The sequence below is a fragment of the Topomyia yanbarensis genome, chromosome 3 (assembly GCF_030247195.1).
Source record: "Topomyia yanbarensis strain Yona2022 chromosome 3, ASM3024719v1, whole genome shotgun sequence".
Lineage (NCBI taxonomy): Eukaryota > Metazoa > Arthropoda > Insecta > Diptera > Culicidae > Topomyia > Topomyia yanbarensis.
In genome coordinates this window covers 341501929-341521859 of record NC_080672.1, presented here as the reverse complement: position 1 = coordinate 341521859, position 19931 = coordinate 341501929, and the positions used below count along the sequence as shown (strand labels likewise).

At 38.8% G+C, this 19931-nt stretch overlaps 4 protein-coding genes across 6 annotated transcripts; 2 read left to right on the top strand and 2 right to left on the bottom strand.

The window, feature by feature from the left end:
• Positions 1–710: 710 nt before the first annotated feature.
• LOC131689671 (regulator of nonsense transcripts 3A) lies at positions 711–3246 on the top strand. 2 transcript variants are annotated; one of them, XM_058974920.1, is made up of 3 exons: positions 711–811; positions 1107–1325; positions 1388–3246. In XM_058974920.1, the coding sequence occupies exons 2-3, from the start codon at positions 1149–1151 to the stop codon at positions 3188–3190; spliced, it is 1980 nt and encodes a 659-aa protein (XP_058830903.1). In that variant the 5' UTR covers positions 711–811; positions 1107–1148; the 3' UTR covers positions 3191–3246. The 2 variants fall into 2 exon arrangements, with proteins under 2 accessions (XP_058830903.1, XP_058830902.1); XM_058974919.1 differs by lacking the exon at positions 711–811 and adding an exon at positions 899–1025.
• Positions 3188–5751, bottom strand: LOC131689670 (exocyst complex component 6). The gene is made up of 2 exons (XM_058974918.1): positions 3998–5751; positions 3188–3932 (listed from the first exon to the last, which is right to left on the bottom strand). The coding sequence occupies exons 1-2, from the start codon at positions 5645–5647 to the stop codon at positions 3297–3299; spliced, it is 2286 nt and encodes a 761-aa protein (XP_058830901.1). The 5' UTR covers positions 5648–5751; the 3' UTR covers positions 3188–3296.
• A 3144-nt stretch (positions 5752–8895) lies between these two features.
• On the top strand, positions 8896–13083 carry LOC131691162 (small ribosomal subunit protein bS1m). 2 transcript variants are annotated; one of them, XM_058977364.1, is made up of 4 exons: positions 8896–9256; positions 9318–9439; positions 9500–9673; positions 12838–13083. In XM_058977364.1, exons 1-3 carry the CDS (start codon positions 8984–8986, stop codon positions 9669–9671), a joined length of 567 nt encoding a protein of 188 aa, XP_058833347.1. In that variant the 5' UTR covers positions 8896–8983; the 3' UTR covers positions 9672–9673; positions 12838–13083. The 2 variants fall into 2 exon arrangements, with proteins under 2 accessions (XP_058833347.1, XP_058833346.1); XM_058977363.1 differs by lacking the exon at positions 12838–13083 and having other exon boundaries at positions 9500–9724.
• Positions 9767–10972, bottom strand: LOC131691161 (enoyl-CoA delta isomerase 2). The gene is made up of 2 exons (XM_058977362.1): positions 10310–10972; positions 9767–10255 (listed from the first exon to the last, which is right to left on the bottom strand). The coding sequence occupies exons 1-2, from the start codon at positions 10706–10708 to the stop codon at positions 9866–9868; spliced, it is 789 nt and encodes a 262-aa protein (XP_058833345.1). The 5' UTR covers positions 10709–10972; the 3' UTR covers positions 9767–9865.
• Positions 13084–19931: the final 6848 nt, after the last annotated feature.

Below are 19931 nucleotides of genomic sequence, written 5' to 3'. Positions count from 1 at the left end.
TCATGAAATTTGAAGAAAAGATTCACGCGCCCTTTCTTTTACATTGGGTTTCTATGCGCCCATTTGCTGAGCCCTATTAAAAAGTATACTGTCAAGCTCGCCCATTTACCCAGCCCTACCCAGCAAGACAGAGTCAGTTTAGCCCATTTACCGCGCCCTTCTGAAAATTATGTACACAGTTTAGCCCTTCCGCAAATGGTGGTTGCTGAAGGGCGAAATCACGACTGGGATGCAAATTGGGCGTAAGCATTTTTTTAGTTTCTACCTACTAAAAGCACATAGGAATTAAATTCTTTGTTATATTGTCATAAGGTTTAACGAAAAATGCTTCCCGAAAAACACGGTCATAAAGTAATTTATACCTACAATAAAAACTACATTTAGAAAAGCATCGCCGAATATTGAAACTGATTTTTCTCCATTTGAGTACATTGCGACTTAGGCCCTAATGAAAAATCTGTGTCGAGTTCTAATCGTGTTTTAAAATCAGCAACAAAAAGAACGGCGTCGTATAACAGTTTTAAATTTTGAAACAAAACTGTTCGAAATAATAAAACAAAACGCTCTGCTGGGGATGTGAATGTTTCAGTTCCAGTTCTACTTTGAAACTCCTATATAAAATAAAACGCTCCTGAACATGCCCTTAAATTGTGACATTTGAAAAATATATCTGGTATCCCTGGAGAACTCTGCACTCGAACGTTCCCGAAGGGATTTTCCCAAAAATAAAAATAAAATAGCAAAATAAATTGTGACAGCACCACACCAGTGTTGTTTTTACATTAATTTCGCAAAATTTTGTTCTGAAAACGTGCGTTTTTTGCAATTTTTCAATATTAAAACGAAGTTTCTTGGAAAAAGACTTCTACATCGAATTTTTATTCAATTATTATCTGTATATTTGCTTATGGACGGAATGGAAAAAAGGTTGAACTGTGACTACAAAGACTATATCACCAAATCATTCGTCGCATTTCGTTCATATGCCCAACCGATCAAAAATTCGATGTTTTGAACGTTTTATTGTAATTGTAATTTTATTAATTTGTTCGTTTTTAATGCTGTATAACAATCTGCCTATTGAAACTTTTTTTTTCAATGTTCAGAGATAGTAAAGTATGATCCCGATTTAGTAACGAGTCGAAAGGATGGTGGAATCACAGCAGAAATTTCCCGAAACCTCCGATGCTACAGTACCAGCCGGTGGACAGTTGTCCACGGCACCGGAAACTACAAAATCCAGACAGAAAAAGGACAAAAAAGAAACCGGGGGAAGTAAACGGAACAAGAAAAGTAAAAAAGATGTTCCGAAGCCGTTGACTAAGGTAGGCTAATTTAAAATAAAGCGAGCGATTCGGAGTTGATGTTGGAAAATTCAATATTTTAGGTCGTCATTCGCCGACTACCACCCTCGATGGACGAGGAAACTTTTCGAAAACAGATAGATCCCATTCCGGATCACGAAGATTTCTATTTTGTCTCCGGCGATTGGTCACTGGGGAAAAACGCTTCGTCCAGGGCCTACATAAGCTTCAGCCGAGCAGAGGATATTTTTCTGTTTAAGGACAAATTTGATGGATATATATTCGTAGATTCCAAGGGGGTGGAGTTCCCGGCTGTAGTTGAGTACGCTCCGTTTCAGGAACTACCGAGAAATCGTTCGCGCAAAAAGGACGCCAAATGTGGCACCATCGAAACGGATACTCATTTCATCGCATTTCAGGAAGCGCTTGAGTTAGAGGAGAAGGAATCGGCGGGAAAGAGCAAGAGCAAACTGGAGTATAGCTACCAGATAAAGGATGAGAAAAAAGTAACGTCGACGCCACTGCTGGAGTATATTGCTCAGAAAAGGCAGGAAAAGCGCGAAGAGAAGCGTAGAAAAATGGAGGAGAAGAAAAAACAGAGAAAGGAGGAACGCCAGAAGAAAAGTCAGACGGGAAAACCGATATCGGAATCGATACGGGAGGAGAAGGGCAAAGAGGATGACATTGTGGTTCGAACGGTTCCGTCTCGGCTGGATCCAAATCAAACAAAAAGGGATGCCGTTAAAAAAATGAACGAAAAGGCTGATGTTACGAAGGACTCAAAAGATAGAGATAAAAAACAACGGAGCAGAAAGGAAAAAGATAAAGAGCGGATGAAACAAGAGAAAGATGAGGCGGTAGGAGGGCAGGAGAAAACACTTAGTCGAAAGCAGGAACGAGATCGTCAGCGGAAAGAAAAGGATAAAACGAAGAAGCAGGAAGAAAAGGATAAGAAACCATCTGGTGATGCTCCCCACTGGGACAAAGAAGTGGTTCCCAAAGCAGTAGAAGTGGAGGTACCGACGAAACCCTCGACATCTGAAGTTCCCCGGAAGGAAGTCAAAAAGTATAGTGAACGCAGGAAGGAAACTCGTGCTCGAGCAGAGACTCGTCTCGCTGAATTGGAAGAGCGCAACGATGTTCAGACTTCAATCACCAGCGAGCATTTCAAGTCCATCCCAGTCATACCGAAGATCGATATTAAGAAAAGCGTTCTTACGCCACACGTAGCGCCGTTTATACCGAAAGAAAAATCCACCATCATTTTGGGAGAATCGTCTGTATCTCTTCCGCCAGCATTCCCACAAAAGTCTGTAGTTCAGACACCTGCAGTATCGCAGCTTGCAGAGGAACCGATGGTTAAAAAAGAATCCACTCCAGCTCCGGATACACCGGCAGCAGACAGTAGCAGCTCTGAGAGAAAACCCGATATTGATGAGAAGTTAAAGGAGGCTCGTGAGGCACGGAAAATTCGAAATAAAAATCGACCTTCAATTGCAATTTACCAGCCGAGGAAGCGTTTGATACCGGGAGCGGCTGGCGGTTCAAAGGACGGTGATGATGATAAAATGAAGGATAAAAGTGATTCCGATCGTTCCTCGGACAAAAGTATCAAACCCCGGCTAAACGACGAGAAAGATAAACGGCACAAGTTGACTAAAAAATCGTCGGACAAGGAAAGGCCAAAGGATCGACGGTGCAGAAGAAAGAATTCCAGCGATTTGGAAGGGGACAGGGATAAGAAGGGTCCCTCGCGGAAGAACTCAAGGGAGGAACCTCCACCGCCAGCGGAACCGGTACCATCGGCATCGGTTGATGAGAAACCTGTTGCGCAAAATGTAACTGAGACAGTCGAAGCCCTGGAGGGAATTAATTTGAACAGCTAAATTAACGATTACTTTATTGATTGCCGCTAATGTATAAAAAAGCGTTCAACTGAGTAGTTGAAAATATGTTTTTTATAGTCCGAAACATTAACATTAATTGATATAACTAATTTTGTCTCTCCGCCAGTTGCTTCAACTGACGAAGAACTGTTTCCAGCAGTTTTTTCTTGTCCCTTTCTGATTTTGACTTCATCAGTGAGAGCATCGACTTTTTATCCGCCTCGCGAAGTTTCTCCAGTACCACAATGATTGTCGACGGATGTACCAATGAGTACCGATTTTCGTCCTTGCCAAAATCGTGCAAATACGCGCTCCAATCCTCCGAGATCAGTAGATCCAACAGTTGACGAATCTCGGCAAAATACTTTGACAAATCACCCTCCCTCAAACCGGGAACCGGATCCGAGGCGGCAAATAGTTCAAACTGCATCAGATCCAGATTTATTTGATCCAACGCTCCGCCGGAAATCTGTTTGATTTCTTCGGACAGGATCAACTTGTAGATGCGGGTGGCCACATGTTCACAAGCTTTTCGGCAGGCAGCCTGAGCAACACCCGGTAAAATGTAAGAGAAGCTTTGGAAAGTACTCTGCAAGAATGCAATCATATCCGTTACGAAGGGCGATGCGTGTCCATAGCTTTCCGGCAGAAGCCAGTCGTAACCTTCTAGCTCTTCGAAGAATTCATCCAATTTGGAGCATAATTTGGTTGAGACCTGCTGTTCGGCTTCCGAACGAGCGACCTGTAAAATATTAAGCAAAGTAATTGTAACTGAAGGGAGGCAACTATTTAAACAATCGGTCGTACCTGAAACATAGCTGACGGTGTCTGCGTCAAACTTTGGCTAGTACCGGTCATTTTACAAACAAAACTATCCAAGAACGGGCCCGCCTTTTCCAGATACTGTGTATCGATAATAATCTGAATCACTTGCATCAATGCTAGACTGGGGCTGCGAAACACTGCCGACAGACATCCACTGAAGCTACGGGTTAGCAGTAAATTTGCCGCCTTGCGAACCATCGCAGCAATCTCGTTCGGTGAAAGGGTAAGTTCTTCGGAGAATTTCATACAAGCATACATGAACTCCATCGCCTGGTGATACACTTCCGGCACCATTCGGGAAAAGGGAAACTTTTTCGGAAACGGTTGAGCTTCAAGTTGTTCCGAGTGAAAAGGGAAACGTTCCAGAACTGCATCGTACTCCTCCTGGGAATGGGCTTCCAGCGGAAGAAAGTCGCTTTTATCGAGAATGTCACGAAACTCATTAACCCATCTTTGAAGCAAGACTTCATTGTAATGATCACGCATTTCCAATAAAAGATCCCACAACTGGGAAACAGTATAACCATAGTTTTTAAGAGTTGTAATGCTAAGCATGATCAGATTTTTGATGCGAAGTAAAATATTTGGATCCGTGCAAGATGAGGAGGACATACTGAGCACATTCACGGCTCGAGTCAAAGATGAGGACCACAGATCGTCCAGATATGTTTGCGTGACAATTTCTCCCCCCGTGTTCATCACGTGATCCTCAACCACGAAGAAGCCAACTATAGAATAAATGTACGTCTTGTAAGCTTCCAGATTATCGTGCATCGTTTGAGGAGCTTGTAATACTAGTTTTGCCTGATCTCTTCTCTGTTTGCGGTAGTCCTTCTCAAAGTATTCTTTGTCGTTTAGAACGGTGTAGATATGCAAACATCGATAAATTGGCGAAAAATCTATCAGATCCTGCGCATTAACGTCTTCATCGTCGTCAACGCACTCTCCATTCAAGGACATTTGCTTATACTCTGCTATTATTGTGTCTAAATCTCTTTTCTGCAGTTCCTTCGTATGCTTCATAGCAATCTCCCCAATTCTCGGAGAAAACTTTCTTATGTTCTCGAGAAACTCCCGAAAATCTTCCTCCGAGGATTTTTTAATGTTTTCCTTCAATTTCGGAATAGTTTCCCTCATCTGTTGTGAAAATCTGTATCCGGAAACTTTCTGCAGATACTCGTTCTCCAACAATTCAAGAGTTTTCAGCGCCGGATAATAGCGCTTTTCTTTTACCTGTCTCAGCAGCTTCGAGTAGCATTCCAAAACCGGCAGACAGCTGGACAAACCTTCGATTGCCCCGGCAATGTTTCCTTCCACTTTCCTAGCCTTGACCAGATCATTTCCCTTGGCAATCACACCCGCCGAAGCTTTCGATAGGCCATCATCCAAGGCTTGAACTTCCTGGTTTAAACCTTGTGCCTGGGACTTTACCAACAGCAGCTCTCTTATCGAATCGATAAAGCCCTGATAATATAGGTTGCAAATCCGTTCAATATCCTTATCGTGGGAGCGAATTCTGGATTCAAGTTGCTCCGAAACTTGATCGTGCGAGTTACCCTCAAGAATGGTACGAAACGTGGGTCCCCAGTAATCATCCACTGCTTCGATATCTTGCATCGAGATTCCAGCCATTTCGACACAGCTTTTTGCTTTTGCTACGCGTATCAGCTTATTTTATCAGTAAATCGTAAACTAATAATATTTTTGTAGTGGGTGTACTGTTATTTTTTAACGAGTTTGACAGATAATTTTGACAGTGATGCCAAATGGTTAAAATTGTAGTGAAATTATTGAAATGGTCCTAAAATCTTCTTTGTTCGCTTTTGGCAGAATCCCTTCAGAAACAATGATCAGAGATACCAGATCAGCAGATATTATCGTTACAGTTTAAACAACGGTAGCAACGACACGACCTGAGACTTCATGTAAAATTGAGGCAAAAATACGTCCGAAAAATTTACCACCAGTTATCAATCCATTGAAGGGCCCCTCGATAATGCCGAGAAATACATTTCTCGCGCAACACTGATTTGCTTTTGTGTATCCTGGCAATTAGGTTTTACACCAACCGACATAACCCTACAAAATGAGCTGGATGAACTTCGTTTGACAACTCTCGGTGGTTTGTTTACATGTTTAATATTACTAAGTTGCCTCGTACTGTACGGCACATCTGGATATTACTAAACACCATGGATTTTCAAAGAGACCAGTAACTTTCGATGCTTAACCCAGAACTTTTATTTTTAATCCGTATACAACGTATGTTATGAAAAAAGTTTAGCAACGGTAACTATAGGAGCGTAGAAACAGATTGTTAAAAGAACGTAACAGATTCATAAGTGCTGCTAGTTTCATACATTTTCTAACCAAAAGTCATATTTGACATTACCAGTTACCCGAATCACTGAGGGGTAATCAGATTTGTGATACAGTTTTGGAATGCCAGTGTCTAGTCGTGTCGTTAGGTAGGCTGTGGTTGTTAAATCACATATATTTTGCGCGTACCCAACATCTCGCCTCGGTCCAGCACTTTGGACCCGTTTGTTTGGTTAGGGGCCATACATATTCCACGTGGACAATTTAGAGGGTGTAGGGGGTACGAAAAAGTCCACGCTTGTCCATGGAGAGGGGGTATGGAGGTATAGAAATAGTCCACGTGGACTCATACTTATATTTTTTTCTTAATGATGTTATAAAACAAACTTGTGTCATCATTGGTTTAAGCGTTTGATGTTTCCCTTCATATCATTCCAAAACTGTGCAACACTTAGAGTCCCTAACAGCATAACATGTGCACATCGTTACAAAATCAGTTACAACAATGTTTTTTTTCTAACTCAGGAAACGTGAAAATAAAACCACAGATAACAGACGTTTAGGCTCGATTTGAATCGTGTGTAAATACCCGCTACTGAAATTCTGAATAAATCAGACATCTGAAACACGTTTGGCAAACGTTTGTAGATGGCGCAGTGATCGATAGAATGCAGTTAGAGTGCAGCTGTCAAACGCGTGTAGCAAACAGTTGCGCAGATGGCAATAGTGAAACACGGATTTTCAACGTTTATCAATTTGAAAGTTTACACAGGTTTTTGAAGAAATTTTGTTCTAGCCCAAACGTCTGTTATCTGTGATAAAACTTAAATTTAAAATAATGAAATATGTTGACAGTCTTGATTTGACACTATCAGAAGCATTTGACATATCGAATTTCACGACAAATGATGCCCTGTCAGAAAAAAATGAATGCATGTTCCCGGTTTTCCCGCAGGGTTATTTTTATTTGACATAAACACCTCAGACGTTGTGCCCAGCCTTGAGTTCTTGTCGGCCGGTCTCACGAACACTAATACAGGGGTGACATTACACAGCTCGAAACGAAAGGTTTATTGTTGATTGATTCGAATTGGTTGCATAATGTGGCCCCAGTTTCCTGGTTGAAAACAATCCCATTTGCTTTTGGCGTCTTTGTTTATTATTTTCCACCAGCTAGTGATGACTAACTTGTGTCATGTGACGTGTACGTACATGAGCCATAGAAAAGTCTCTTCTGGCAACCAACATACACGCCACCGAAAAAATACCTAAAATTGTGTACTTTTGACTCAATCTCATGGTATCGTGCAGGAAGGTAAAATTAGGTAAATCTTGTTGAAGGTAGGCACTATTTACCTACCCTATAGAAAATCCTCCCGATTTTCCCACCCACTAAATCAATTTGCGTCGGCACAATCGGCCGACTATGCCACCAATCAATCGCTCGATTGTTGCACCGACTCTTATGGTAGCCTAACATGATCAACTATGACCGACGAAATCTGCTGAAATCGGTATACTTCATCAAATTAAATCGGTCGATTAGTTGGCAGTTTAAAATGGAAAAATAATCTGACTGTACAATCCATTTGTTACCCGCACTTAGCAATTATATGCGCAAAAAGAGTATATTCATCAAGTGCAAAACATATATTTTAAGTGCAAACTGTAGAATTAAACAAGTTTACACATAAATTATATGTACGTGTCACTATAGACTCATGTTTTATGTGCCGAAGTTATAAAATGTCAATGCAAAAATAGTATGTATTGATATTTTTCTCATCAGATCTATGTGCGAGTAAATAGTATGCATATGCAGCCGCTAATTGCAAAAATCTATGCGTAAAATTAATAGATGTTACTGTTACATTTTTATCAGTGAAGTAGCCAATTTCGTCGGTCGACTGCGAAAATTATCAACTCTCAAATTTTCTATGGGGTACGGAAAACTCATAACTCAACCTTGAGTTCAATTTACTTAAATTTAAGTTGAATTTACCTAATTTTGAGTATACTAAACAACTCAAAAGTACCGTACTGCACGGAAGCCCTCGACACTAATAAGTGCGAAAGCGACGCACAACTCAAAAGTTCACGCAGAATTTTATTTATGCATCAAGAGCATACTTTTCTATCTGCCTTTCGTTTCTTCTGCGGTAAATTTTATGCATTGGACATATTCGGTCTATCCACTCATTTAATGCTTACTAGAAGCAAATACAAATATGTATTTGCTAGAAGTGTATGCTAGAAAATGCATAAAAATCACAGCAGAATAACCCTAATGAAAATATTATACACGAACATTAATCCATATAGTCCAACGATTCCACATATTGTTTGGATGATACCATGAACAGGTCGTTAGGCTCTTGAATGATAAGATGTTTATTAGGGAAAAGAGACGGTAATAGAAAGTATGCTAACCATGCATATTTTTGTTTCTCAGTGGACCTAAATTTAAGTTTAAAAAAACTTATTCTGTGGGTTGTTTTATTTTTGCATGCTGGCTGTACAGAGACGCCATCCTTGACAGGAGGCTGGTTGCGCCACTAAACGCGCCCCTTGAAATGTCAGCCAGCAACTTTGAAATTTTGGATTCTGCTCGTTTGTTTACACAATAGTTTTTTTAGTTTATTGTTTAAAATGTCGAATTTTCTAAAACTCTCGTTGCTGAAACAAGCAACCACTCCGATTGCTTCGCTGCGTCCTTTGTGCAGTTCGTTGCGTTTCTACAGCAGCGCAGATACCTCGGAACCCAGCAAAGAGCAATCCCAGGTTTCATCAGAGCACGTTGATAGCCGGCTCGGAGGATTCGCTAGGGCTTTTGAAAAATACACCCTGCCGGTAGCCGAAAGTGATAGCACTGAACCACCGAAAACATTTGCCTCGCTGTTGAGAAACTCTAAATTCATTGATGTGAGAGCGTCTGTTAGTGTGGTATTGCAATTTCTATTCATTTACATTTTTTTAAATTTAGCTTGGCGATCCGGAGAATAAAATTGTCAGCGGAAAGATCTTTCACATCGTTGAGGATGATTTGTATATCGACTTTGGTTGGAAGTTTCATTGCGTATGCACCCGACCTACAAAGAATGCCGAGTAAGTATGTTACAGTTTCGGACATGGAAAATGATATTGATTGTTAACGTTTTTTTTTAGAGAATACGTCCGAGGTGCGCGAGTTCGTCTACGCATCAAAGATCTAGAGCTATCCACAAGATTTTTAGGATCCAATAAAGATTTAACTTTATTGGAAGCAGATTGTCAGCTGCTGGGTCTAATTTCATCGCCAGTCAGAAGTCAACCGGTGCGGAGTAAAGAGGATCCATAACGGTATGTTATTTGCAATGATTGAATAATTAGTTACATGATAGAGAATATTAATAGTTAAAGGCGCCTCTATAGAAATGAGAACAAAAGAAGTCATACCGTTGCAAAAAATGGAGTGTTTATTGCACTTCAGAATGATGAACATACTTATCGGTAGCATGTTGTTTGAAAATAACTCAATATGAATTGAAGTTGTTACATTTTACTTTTTCGCGTCATGAAATTCATAACGGCCTGCATCGCTTCTTCCGTTTGCCATCGTTTGGCCAGTGCCTCGAGTTCCCGCTTGTTGGCTTCCTCAAGTTTGTCTAGATCGAATCTTTTCATTAGTTCTTTAGTGGCTTTGATCGATCCTACAGGCAACTCCCCATACCGCAGAATTCGTGGCCAAAGTTTTGTTTCAAATTCTTCACGTTTGAATAGCTCAGCCACTACGTTAAACTGGAACGCCTCCTGGGCGCTCATTCTATGGTTGAGCAGTAACATCTCCGATGCCTTACTGGCCCCCATTAGCTTCGGAAATGTATACGATGAGCAACCTTCAGCGCATAAGCCCAGCGCCGTGAATGGAGTGTAGAAGTATGCCTAGGAGTAAGAATATGATAGTAAAAAAAATGGTGAACAAGCCACACATCTTACCGTTTCTTCCATATACAGAACGTCACACAGCATAGCTGTAGTTCCAGCGATTCCAATAGCAGGCCCATTGATCACCCCTACCAGCAGCTTACTGAACGAATAGAACGCTTTTACCATTCGTGCCAGAGCACCGTGGGAGGATTCTAACCGTTGTTCGACCGGCTGATCGCTCACCATCAAAGCACTGATGTCGTTTCCAGAACTGTAGAAATCTCCAGCTCCGGTTAGGACAAGCACCGTTACACCGTCATCTCTGTCAGCAACGGTCAATTGATCCGCCAGGTCTCGATATGCTTGTTGATTGATTGCATTTTTCTTGCGCGGATTATTTATGGTAATCCGGCGCATGGTTCCGAACTGTTCAATCAACAAGTGCTCCGGTGTGGAGTTGACTGCCATCTTGTCACGACTTCAATCTATATCTGAACGTTGTTGACTGTGTTATTTGTTCAGATAAGAGTTCACTCAAGATTGGATTATCACGCTCCAAAGGTCATTGCAAATTAAAAAATAGTGTCTTTATGCAGATATCACTGTTTTGCAGGCAATTTATTTATTGAGCACTTTATCAAATTTTGTTATTTCTCAATATTCTTGAATTGGTATCACAGGTTGATTGATTCTATAGATTAGAATAAATCAGCCTCCTGCACGTTCGTAAAAAGTTACTCAAAAATGAGTTTAATCCCACCCATTTCCAGATAAAGTGGAACAACCCTTAAATTGAGTAATTCCGGAGTTACTCAAATTTGAGTAAGCCAGCCTGAACCAAAAACTGAGTAATTATTACTCGGTTTTTGAGTACAATATTATCTACACTAAACCCAAAAGTGCTTCACTAGTACTCAGATTTTGAGTTCAACATTGCTCAAATTTTGAGTTCAGTACAAATTTAACAAAACCAAAAATTAAGTAATTATTACGCAGACTTTGAGTTGAACATTACTCAAATTTTGGGTTCAGTAGAACTTCAACAAAACCAAAAATTGATCGATTTTTACTCATATTATGAGCAGAAGCTTACCCAATTTTTGAGTAGACAACAAAGCCAGTTGTAATTCCTCAGTTTTTGGGTAGAATATTACCCAATTTATGAGTGCAATATTCCTCTAAGAACGGTTGGTTTCAAAATCGTCCAATGAAGGACGTTCGTTGGACCAATTTGGGCATCGTCCAAATAACCGTTCAACGAACGTCCATCGTTGGACCCGTGTTGAACGATTTTGAAACAATTTTTTGGACGTCTCAGTGGGATTTCATTAAAACCCAGTAAAGTTCAGCCGGAAATGAGCCGGAATTGCAGCTGTTTCCAGTCAGTATTCCGGCTCCAGTGACACAATCGATTCTAGTTAGAATAGGTTGTGTCACTGGAGCCGGAATACTGACTGGAGCCATCCAGATTATGACTTGCAATTCTGAATGGTTTCTGTAAGAAGAAATGCAACAACCGATTCCTATTTAAATTGGTTCATGATCGATTGTTGCATTTGAACTGGAACTAAACCGGTTTACATCCAGTGAAGAAATTGGCCGTCAAAATTTTGTTTTGGATACAACACAATGCAGTCTTTCTTTTCTTATGGAATATTTTTACAATAATAATTAAAGAAACTTCTGTTTATTAAATTTTATGGTTTTTAGTAAGTATTGTATAAAAAAGTTGTCCTTTTATTTGTTGTCAATACGTGCGCGGGAAACTTCAATAAAAGTTTGGACGAGTCTATTCACAGTTGTCCTCTGACTGTGCGGAATTATATTATATATGGCACATGCCAGAAAGTCCCAAAACATTCTAAAATTAGGTGGCACCTCCACTCCGAGAACTGCGTGGCATTTGAATAAAATTTCCACTGCATGAATAGAATTGTTAGTCTCGAATATAACTTTTTTCTCACAAATGACGGCATAATTTCCTCTTTTCATCGGGCTTGCTACGCACACCATGTGTAGTATGGAATCAGTTGCGGGGGATGCCATGTATGTATCTAAGCACTCCTAATGATGATATAAAATCATTACATCTAACCTTATGTATATTATATTGCATTTACCCCAATCCAACGAATTAAAATTGAAGCCGAATGTTCTTCGCCTACAGTTGGACAGCCTACCAGCGTTCTTTTTTGTCCGCGAATTGGCATATGAGAAATTATTCTCAAGCATCCTCGAATGTGATCTGTGAATAGTTTTACAAATTTAAAATTTTATGACAGACCTTTGGGCTAAATTAAAAAAAATTATATCTCACCATCTTCTACTCTAGAGAATCTGGACGGTGAATAAGATAGACACTGAGAGAAGACATCCTCGATTTTGAGACCTTCTGTTCTGTTAGGATACAATCTCTCAAACATTTGACGAATCTAGAAAAAGTGATATGATATAAATATTCATATGTTCCGTGAATACCATAAAGTGAAATAGTAAATAATAAAAAATAAACATGTTACCACCAATCCTTCATATGAACACAGGTGTGTAAACATATCCAAGATATCATTAACGGGTTTCTTTTCTTTTAATAACAGTTTGAGGACTGGAAAGCATCGGTCCATTTCATCACAAATATGTTCTGCTACTGATGCCGATGCAAGCATTACTCGGAGCAATTGAGCCCGCTCTACAAGTTCAGTTGAAACGGACTCTTCTACAGGCATAGTTCCTCGATTATATTTATGTTTTTCTGCAGGTAGCTGTTTGATGACATTCCGGATGCGATGAAATATCATGCCAGTATGAGCACCCTTTTCCTTGCCTCCGTTGCGCCAAAAGAAAAATGACTAGCATGAAAATAATTATAATTATATTAGAGAAATTAAATAAGCATAGAATAACAAACCTCATCAGGAGCAGTTGGTGTGACTCGCGTATTACTAAGTTGTGGAAATAATTTTACGATTTGAACAGCTGCCGCATGCTGTTGATCAACAGAAGGATACCTGCGCATTTAGAGATCATTGGTTCGTTACTCCGAAAAAGACCAAAAAGATTCCGTGAAAGATTAAGTTCTAAATTTCTTAAAAAAAATCTAAATGGTAAAAGTATGAACGGTATTTGATTCGTAATTCTTTGCATGCTGGGACACATCTATTATTTTCTGAAGAAAATCGGTCAGTTTATTACTGTTTTAAAAGTCTGTAAATGTCTGGACCAGGCATACGCAGAACTTTTTTTTAATCACCGATATCATACTTTTTGATCTGCCTCTCGTTTCTTCTGCTGCAAATTTTGTGCATTGGACGTATTCGGTCTATCCACTAATTGAATATTTACTAGAAGTATATGCTAGAAAATGCATGAAAATTCTCGACAAACATATGATTACGGCCTAAAAGCCAACTGTCAAAATCCACTTTGAATGGAAATTCCGGACAAACCGTTACACGCCAATCACAGATGTTGGTAGTAAACGAAAGGGAAAAGTTTTCTCTTTCATAAACTGTTGTGAGCTGTGTTCGACTAGTAACGGTTTGTCTGGAATTTCCATTCAAAGTGGATTTTGACGGTTGGCTTTTAGGCCGTAATCATATGTTCGTCGAGAATTACAGCAAAAGAGACGGGAATGAAAGTATGCTAATTCTGCATATTTTTGTTTCTCAGTGCAGCAAATCTGTCCACAGTCTGTAAATCTGGCATCGCTGTTGCTCGATTCAACGACATTGCGGCTTAGTTAGACCCTTTGGTCGATTTACGATTGAACTGTATATGTAAACAAATAAACACGCTCGCTATAAACAGAAATTGTATACCTTTAAATTCTGTTGGTTTAAATGTTTAAGTTATTATAATTCGTCGTCGTCGGTCGTCTTTATAATTTTGTGCCGGAACATGACGAATTACGCTTTCTAAGTACCACCGTCAAAGACGCATGTACGTTCTTATGCCGAAGTTTATAAATCGAACCAGATTGAAGATGTGAAAAGAATGGTCAATATTGAAATCAGGATGCGAAGAACTGATAACTATGTGGTTTCCTCTAGCAGTTTGTACTGTGTTTCATACATTTCTTTACATTGATAATCAGAAGTGAAGTTGTTTGGCCGTGCTTCATTACTATGCATACTTCATAGTTTCATAGGCTCAATGAAGTAATAATGCATGATACTGATTGACTACGATGTTTTTTGAAATAGAAGCTTCACAACGAAAGGCATTGCTTTTCTCTGCTCATAGACAGTGTTAGATCACCTGCATATTTGCTCGAAGGACTACTAAGGGCCGATTTCTTCATTCTCGCTTAACGTCTTAACCAGGTTTAAACGTACTGGTGAACCCGGTTTAAAATTTAAGCGAGGATAAAGAAATTGGCCGTAAGCCCTATAAATATGTATAGGCATTGCGCATTTCGCCGCAAGGTTGCTCTAGCGGAGAGACTCGTGCGGTTCAATGTAAACAATTCATTCTATCACACTTTAAGGAGTGTTCATAGTTTGATGCACTAGTAGAGTAACAAATAAAACTTTCTACTTGCCTTTGACCGTCCATTATTTGAGTCTCCATTTGCTTGCATGCGACTCGTGTAAGATGATTTAAACCGTCCTTATCTGGTACGATCCCTTGATCCAAAATTGGATACAAAATTTTCATTCGGAGTTTTGCGTCATCTTCGAATGTCGAACGGTTAATCTGAAAACGTTAAATATGTATAGTACGACAAGCGCTTACAGTAATTATAGTAGAAAGTTTACCAAATTTTGAACATTAGTGGAAGTCTCATCAATTTTATCTTTGGTCGGATTAGCTTCAGAACTATAGTTTTTTATTATGTTAAGAATTGTTAGACGGGATCCTTTTTCGATTATCCCCATTTCAACTAGGTCGGCATCGTTGAGCAGAACTAGGTTCTGATCGTTTATTTTTTGGGCTGAAAAGAGCGAATAAGTATATATAAAGGTTTAAAGTGACATCTCAAGTTGTTTGCACTACCTTCTTGATTGTTGTTTATTTTATTATAAATTTATTTCCAAGTTTATTTCCCTACTAACTATCTACATATTTCAAACTTATATAGTAGTTTTCTTCTGAATCTCCGTATATACTCCATAAGTTGTATGTTTTTTTCGTTTGCAAGTTCTTGTGTGATATGCGAATAACTTGACTGTCAGTTTTGAGTTTGTAACTGTTGTATTGTAAACAATATTCGCATTCGAGATGCTGTATTAGGCAAACAATTTGATTATCCGATTGCAATATATCTATTATCAAACCATAGGACATTTCGTTGCATACTTGGTATTTCGCTATCAGTCCCGGCCGAAAGCTTGTGTTATTTATTTTCATATGGTTTATATATTTGATTGAATCTGGTAGATCCCGGATCAGGAGTAAATTATTTAGAGATTTTTTGTGTATGTGCTTTGACGAAACGATATCTACCGTACCAATTTCGTATGAATGGTCAAGAATAGTGGTTATCTGTGCTAGATTCAGGCGCTTAGCAAAGCTGTTTGTTAAATTGATGAAATTGTTGCATGTCTTCGCTTGGGATTTCGACTCCTTGAATTTCGCTTCGAAGCGTAAGCAACTATGATTAACAACTGGCCCATCCTGACGAATTATGTAGGGATAATGAGAGATGTGATGGAATTTATTGGTAGGGTTGATGGCAGGGAAGCAGGATTTGAACAACTTGTAAAAACATTCGATTTCGTTTTCCAGATCGTTAATCTGATTCAATGTTAGCTTATTGGAGAAACTATAATAAGTTATTTTCATGAGAGCTCTAAGCAATGATGATAAATTTGAATTAAATCCGAGAATCTGGTTGAACATAAAAGGGAATGCTCGAAGGAGAAGCCAACATTGCGAAGCTGACTGAGGAATAGCATGTCCACGTGCTTTTAACTTCTCGCAAGTAAAATTAGCGGTAGGTTTATCAGCCGATTCAGTTATACCGTATTCGTAATGCTGTATAATTTGGTTGACTTGACTAATCGTTATCACTTTATGGATATTTACAGCTTCGTTCAAAACACATTTGATTACGACCATGACGACGCCTTCCAAAAGATCATGCATTGGATCAAACGTGTTATTTTCCGCTATGTTGAAATATTTAACTTCATTCAGTGCTGATTTTCGAATGATTCCGCATTGTGAAGGTGTTTTAGTTCCGCTTTGAAGAGCATTTAAATCACCTTGTATGCTTTCTTCAGTGCGATGAGGGAAGGTATCACCAATGTTTCCACAATGAAGTGCAGTACGCGTCGCATAGCACATTCTACAGAATAGACTTGATTGGGGCCCCATTAACTCGAAAATTTCATGAATTGCCAGCGTGTCCCCCAAAACATGCACTAGAGCTGCCCTCATCGTAAACTTTTCACTCCCATATTGTACTACAACACCATCATCTGATTCAAGCTCACGCAAATCTTGAATCAGCGGTTTCATAACGTTATTGTAGCCATATTTTTTACATCTCTTGAGCGAACTGTAAGCGTTAGATATATCCTGTTGGAGGATGAATTAATTGCGGGGTGGAGATTCTCAATTTTAACACTGAAATTGGTAAGTTTTTTTTTTGATTTGCGTGATCCCAAAGGGTTCAGATATTCGACATCGTCCAGATGAAGCGAGAGTCGTAATGCATCGGGAAACCGTGTCAAGAACGGGTGTGTTTTGAAACGTTGACCATCTTTGAAACCGCACAAGATATCGTCATTCACTGCTTCTTCTGCTATCATCTTGCGAGCTCCGGGATTCTTCATAACCAGTGCTAAAATGCTGGTTAGTGGAATATAGTGAGCAACGTCTTTCACTATTTGTACACTTTTTCTTTTGCCTAGTTTGGTAATCGCAGGGACAGTTTTAGTGATTCTAGTTCTTCCCAAGACTTCTTCCCTAGGGTTTGGCACAGCACAATCCGCAACTCCAGACAAATATGCTAGGTTGTCTTTTGGAGAAGCTACGTCTGCAAAAATTCCATCCAAAGATGCGTCGTTTATAAATTTCAAAGCGTCGGTATCGTTTAATGGGATCGACTTCGATTTCAAAAATTCTCTGAATAGATTCAACATGTAACACTCGTAATCTTCTATAAGATTCGAGGTAACCTGTAAGAACTTTTTGATTTTTGTCTCGGGAAGAGATACATCTTTTCGCAAATCTGTGGCGAATTTACTAATTTTCTTAGTAATTTCATCCAACGACGGCGCCGTTTTAAAGAATATATATAGATAATCATCATCTACGAGCATATTTTCCGGATGATTATTTTGAATTTGTTCAACAGCGTCATGGTCGTATGAAATATTTGTAGAATTTTCTGTAATTAGTGGATGAACACTCTCTATGTGCCGTTTCAAGCTCTTAAACCTCTGGTACAGTGAACCACATTCTGAACAAAGGAAAGGTTGAGCGGCTGCTTTGCTGGTGTTCAAATTGTGTACCAACCGGAAGTGTTCCTTCAATTCATCCACGTGTCCAGGAATCATCTTCCCACAATTTGGCACATGGCATGAGAAACCTGAAACCTTACACTTTTTTCCAGTATATATATATATATATATATATATATATATATATATATATATATATATATATATATATATATATATATATATATATATATATATATATATATATATATATATATATATATATATATATATATATATATATATATATATATATATATATATATATATATATATATATATAATATAACGTGAATATTACCTCGCAACTTCATTGCAGTTTCAGCATCCACCTCTTCCGAAATCTTCTGCATGCTGGTTGTTCAAATCCATTCTTTCAATTAAAATGTATTTTACACACTACAACTCTAGCTTCAACTATTATAAATATTTGAACAAATTTTTATTTGTGAAAAAGTGATGAGCGATAACTAAACGAGCGTGTACCTACTAATGGAAAATGGCGGATGACGCTTGGAATTTTTAACTTGGCGAGAAACGGCTTTTCCGTTTGGTAACTCCAAAACGGTTTCTTGTGTAATACCCAAAAATAGAGTCAGAGTTACTCAGAGATATTATACATGACAACTCAATTTTTGACGTTTACGAACATCATTCAAAACTGAGTTAAAAGTACTCAGAATCTGAGTAACTTTTTACGAGCGTGTATATGGGGCGTTATAGCTATAAAGCCGCAAACAAAGAATTATGTTCGGCACTATGCTCGATATTCAAGCATTCCACACGACGTTTTGCATCTTGTGGGATGATTTAATATCATATCATTCAGAAAATCGACATTTTGTAACTAAATACAGCTTCTAATCATTCGGTTCAAAATCAATGTTTTGCCTTTCATGGCAGTGATGCTGGCTGTACAGAGACGTCATCCTTGACAGGGGGTTGGAATAAATAGATCACAATAACAAGCAAGTTTATAAGTTTTAGAGGACGAAAAGCGCTGCTGTGTAGGAATTTGCCGTCCGACCCAGAGTGAATAGAAAGAGACACGAAAGTCGGGGAGAATAGCGGCTCTCACTAGAGCACTCTAGTTAGAGTGTGGCCAAGAGGCCATGACGTATCCAAACGAACATGAAATTTGACGTATTCACAATAGAAATACGTCAGATTTCTGATCGTTTGGATACGTCAAACGCGTCTTGGCCGCACTCTAACTAGAGTGCTCTAGCTCTCACACGTTCAATATTTTTGTCAATACGAGTATTGTCGATATTGCTTCAATAAGTCAGCTCATTTGAAATGTACATCGCCAATACAACTTTTTTCCATTACACATACAATACTTTAATCAATACTGTTTAGTACTGACAAAAATATTGAACGTGTAAGGCCCGCTAATAACAGCATTTTTGGCAACGTATGCCCCGGATTTGTATGGCAACACGTCCAATATTATAAGGAATAAGGATACACTGAGAAAAAATCTATAGTATATATGACCAGACTTTTATGGTTGTTTTGACTATTTGCCAAAAAAGTAGGAATAACCATGAGATCGGTAATACTAAACTTCTGTATCGTAAATAATACTAGAAAAATCGATTACCGCTCAACTATAATGTTGGTATTTATGACAATTTGATCATGGTCACTCCAACAATATTTATCATCTTAAAACTGATAATGGAATAGTCTGAATCACTATTAAAATAAAGTTAAAATGAAAATATGAGCATCTTAAATATAACCAGTGTCATTGTTATAACTACTTTTGGTGTCATTGTTCTCTGCACAATGTATTAATAAGTCCCGAAGACTTAATGTATAGTTGTTATGAAAACACAAAGGTTGAATTAACTAAATACATCGTTTATGTGGACGAGACCCATGTCGTAAGCACCATTTGCGTATAGTGCTTTTCAGCTGACTATACTTTGTATTATTATCAACTATAAAACTGGTCAATTTTTGCGTTCCTAAATGTATTCGTACATGTCGCGGCCATTACAGTGAAAAATCGTATACATAACATACGGACGTGCTTTGAAGACTTCGATTTTTTTTACGATTACTATAATTTTGCGGTAAGGCGATGGCCTTATAAACCATCACATAATCGAGTCCTAGCCTGAAAGGGTTCTTAGTGACCAAATAGGAGCTAGCACTAGCCTTAAAGGTCTCTACACTAAAAATCGGCTTAAAAGTCTGACGAAAGTCGCAACGGAATGCAGTACCAGGAGTTT

What these genes read in the sequence shown, in the direction of transcription:
- LOC131689670 (XM_058974918.1), bottom strand. Translation starts at nt 5,647, where the DNA reads ATGGCTGGAATCTCGATGCAAGATATCGAAGCAGTGGATGATTACTGG. An exon ending in CACCGTCAGCTATGTTTCAG is followed by an intron (nt 3,933 to 3,997) that starts GTACGACCGATT and finishes AATATTTTACAG; the next exon opens with GTCGCTCGTTCGGAAGCCGA.
- LOC131691161 (XM_058977362.1), bottom strand. Translation starts at nt 10,708, where the DNA reads ATGGCAGTCAACTCCACACCGGAGCACTTGTTGATTGAACAGTTCGGA. An exon ending in TTCTGTATATGGAAGAAACG is followed by an intron (nt 10,256 to 10,309) that starts GTAAGATGTGTG and finishes TCTTACTCCTAG; the next exon opens with GCATACTTCTACACTCCATT.
- LOC131689671 (XM_058974920.1), top strand. Translation starts at nt 1,149, where the DNA reads ATGGTGGAATCACAGCAGAAATTTCCCGAAACCTCCGATGCTACAGTA. An exon ending in TTCCGAAGCCGTTGACTAAG is followed by an intron (nt 1,326 to 1,387) that starts GTAGGCTAATTT and finishes TCAATATTTTAG; the next exon opens with GTCGTCATTCGCCGACTACC.
- LOC131691162 (XM_058977364.1), top strand. Translation starts at nt 8,984, where the DNA reads ATGTCGAATTTTCTAAAACTCTCGTTGCTGAAACAAGCAACCACTCCG. An exon ending in GAAACTCTAAATTCATTGAT is followed by an intron (nt 9,257 to 9,317) that starts GTGAGAGCGTCT and finishes TTTTAAATTTAG; the next exon opens with CTTGGCGATCCGGAGAATAA. An exon ending in CGACCTACAAAGAATGCCGA is followed by an intron (nt 9,440 to 9,499) that starts GTAAGTATGTTA and finishes GTTTTTTTTTAG; the next exon opens with AGAATACGTCCGAGGTGCGC.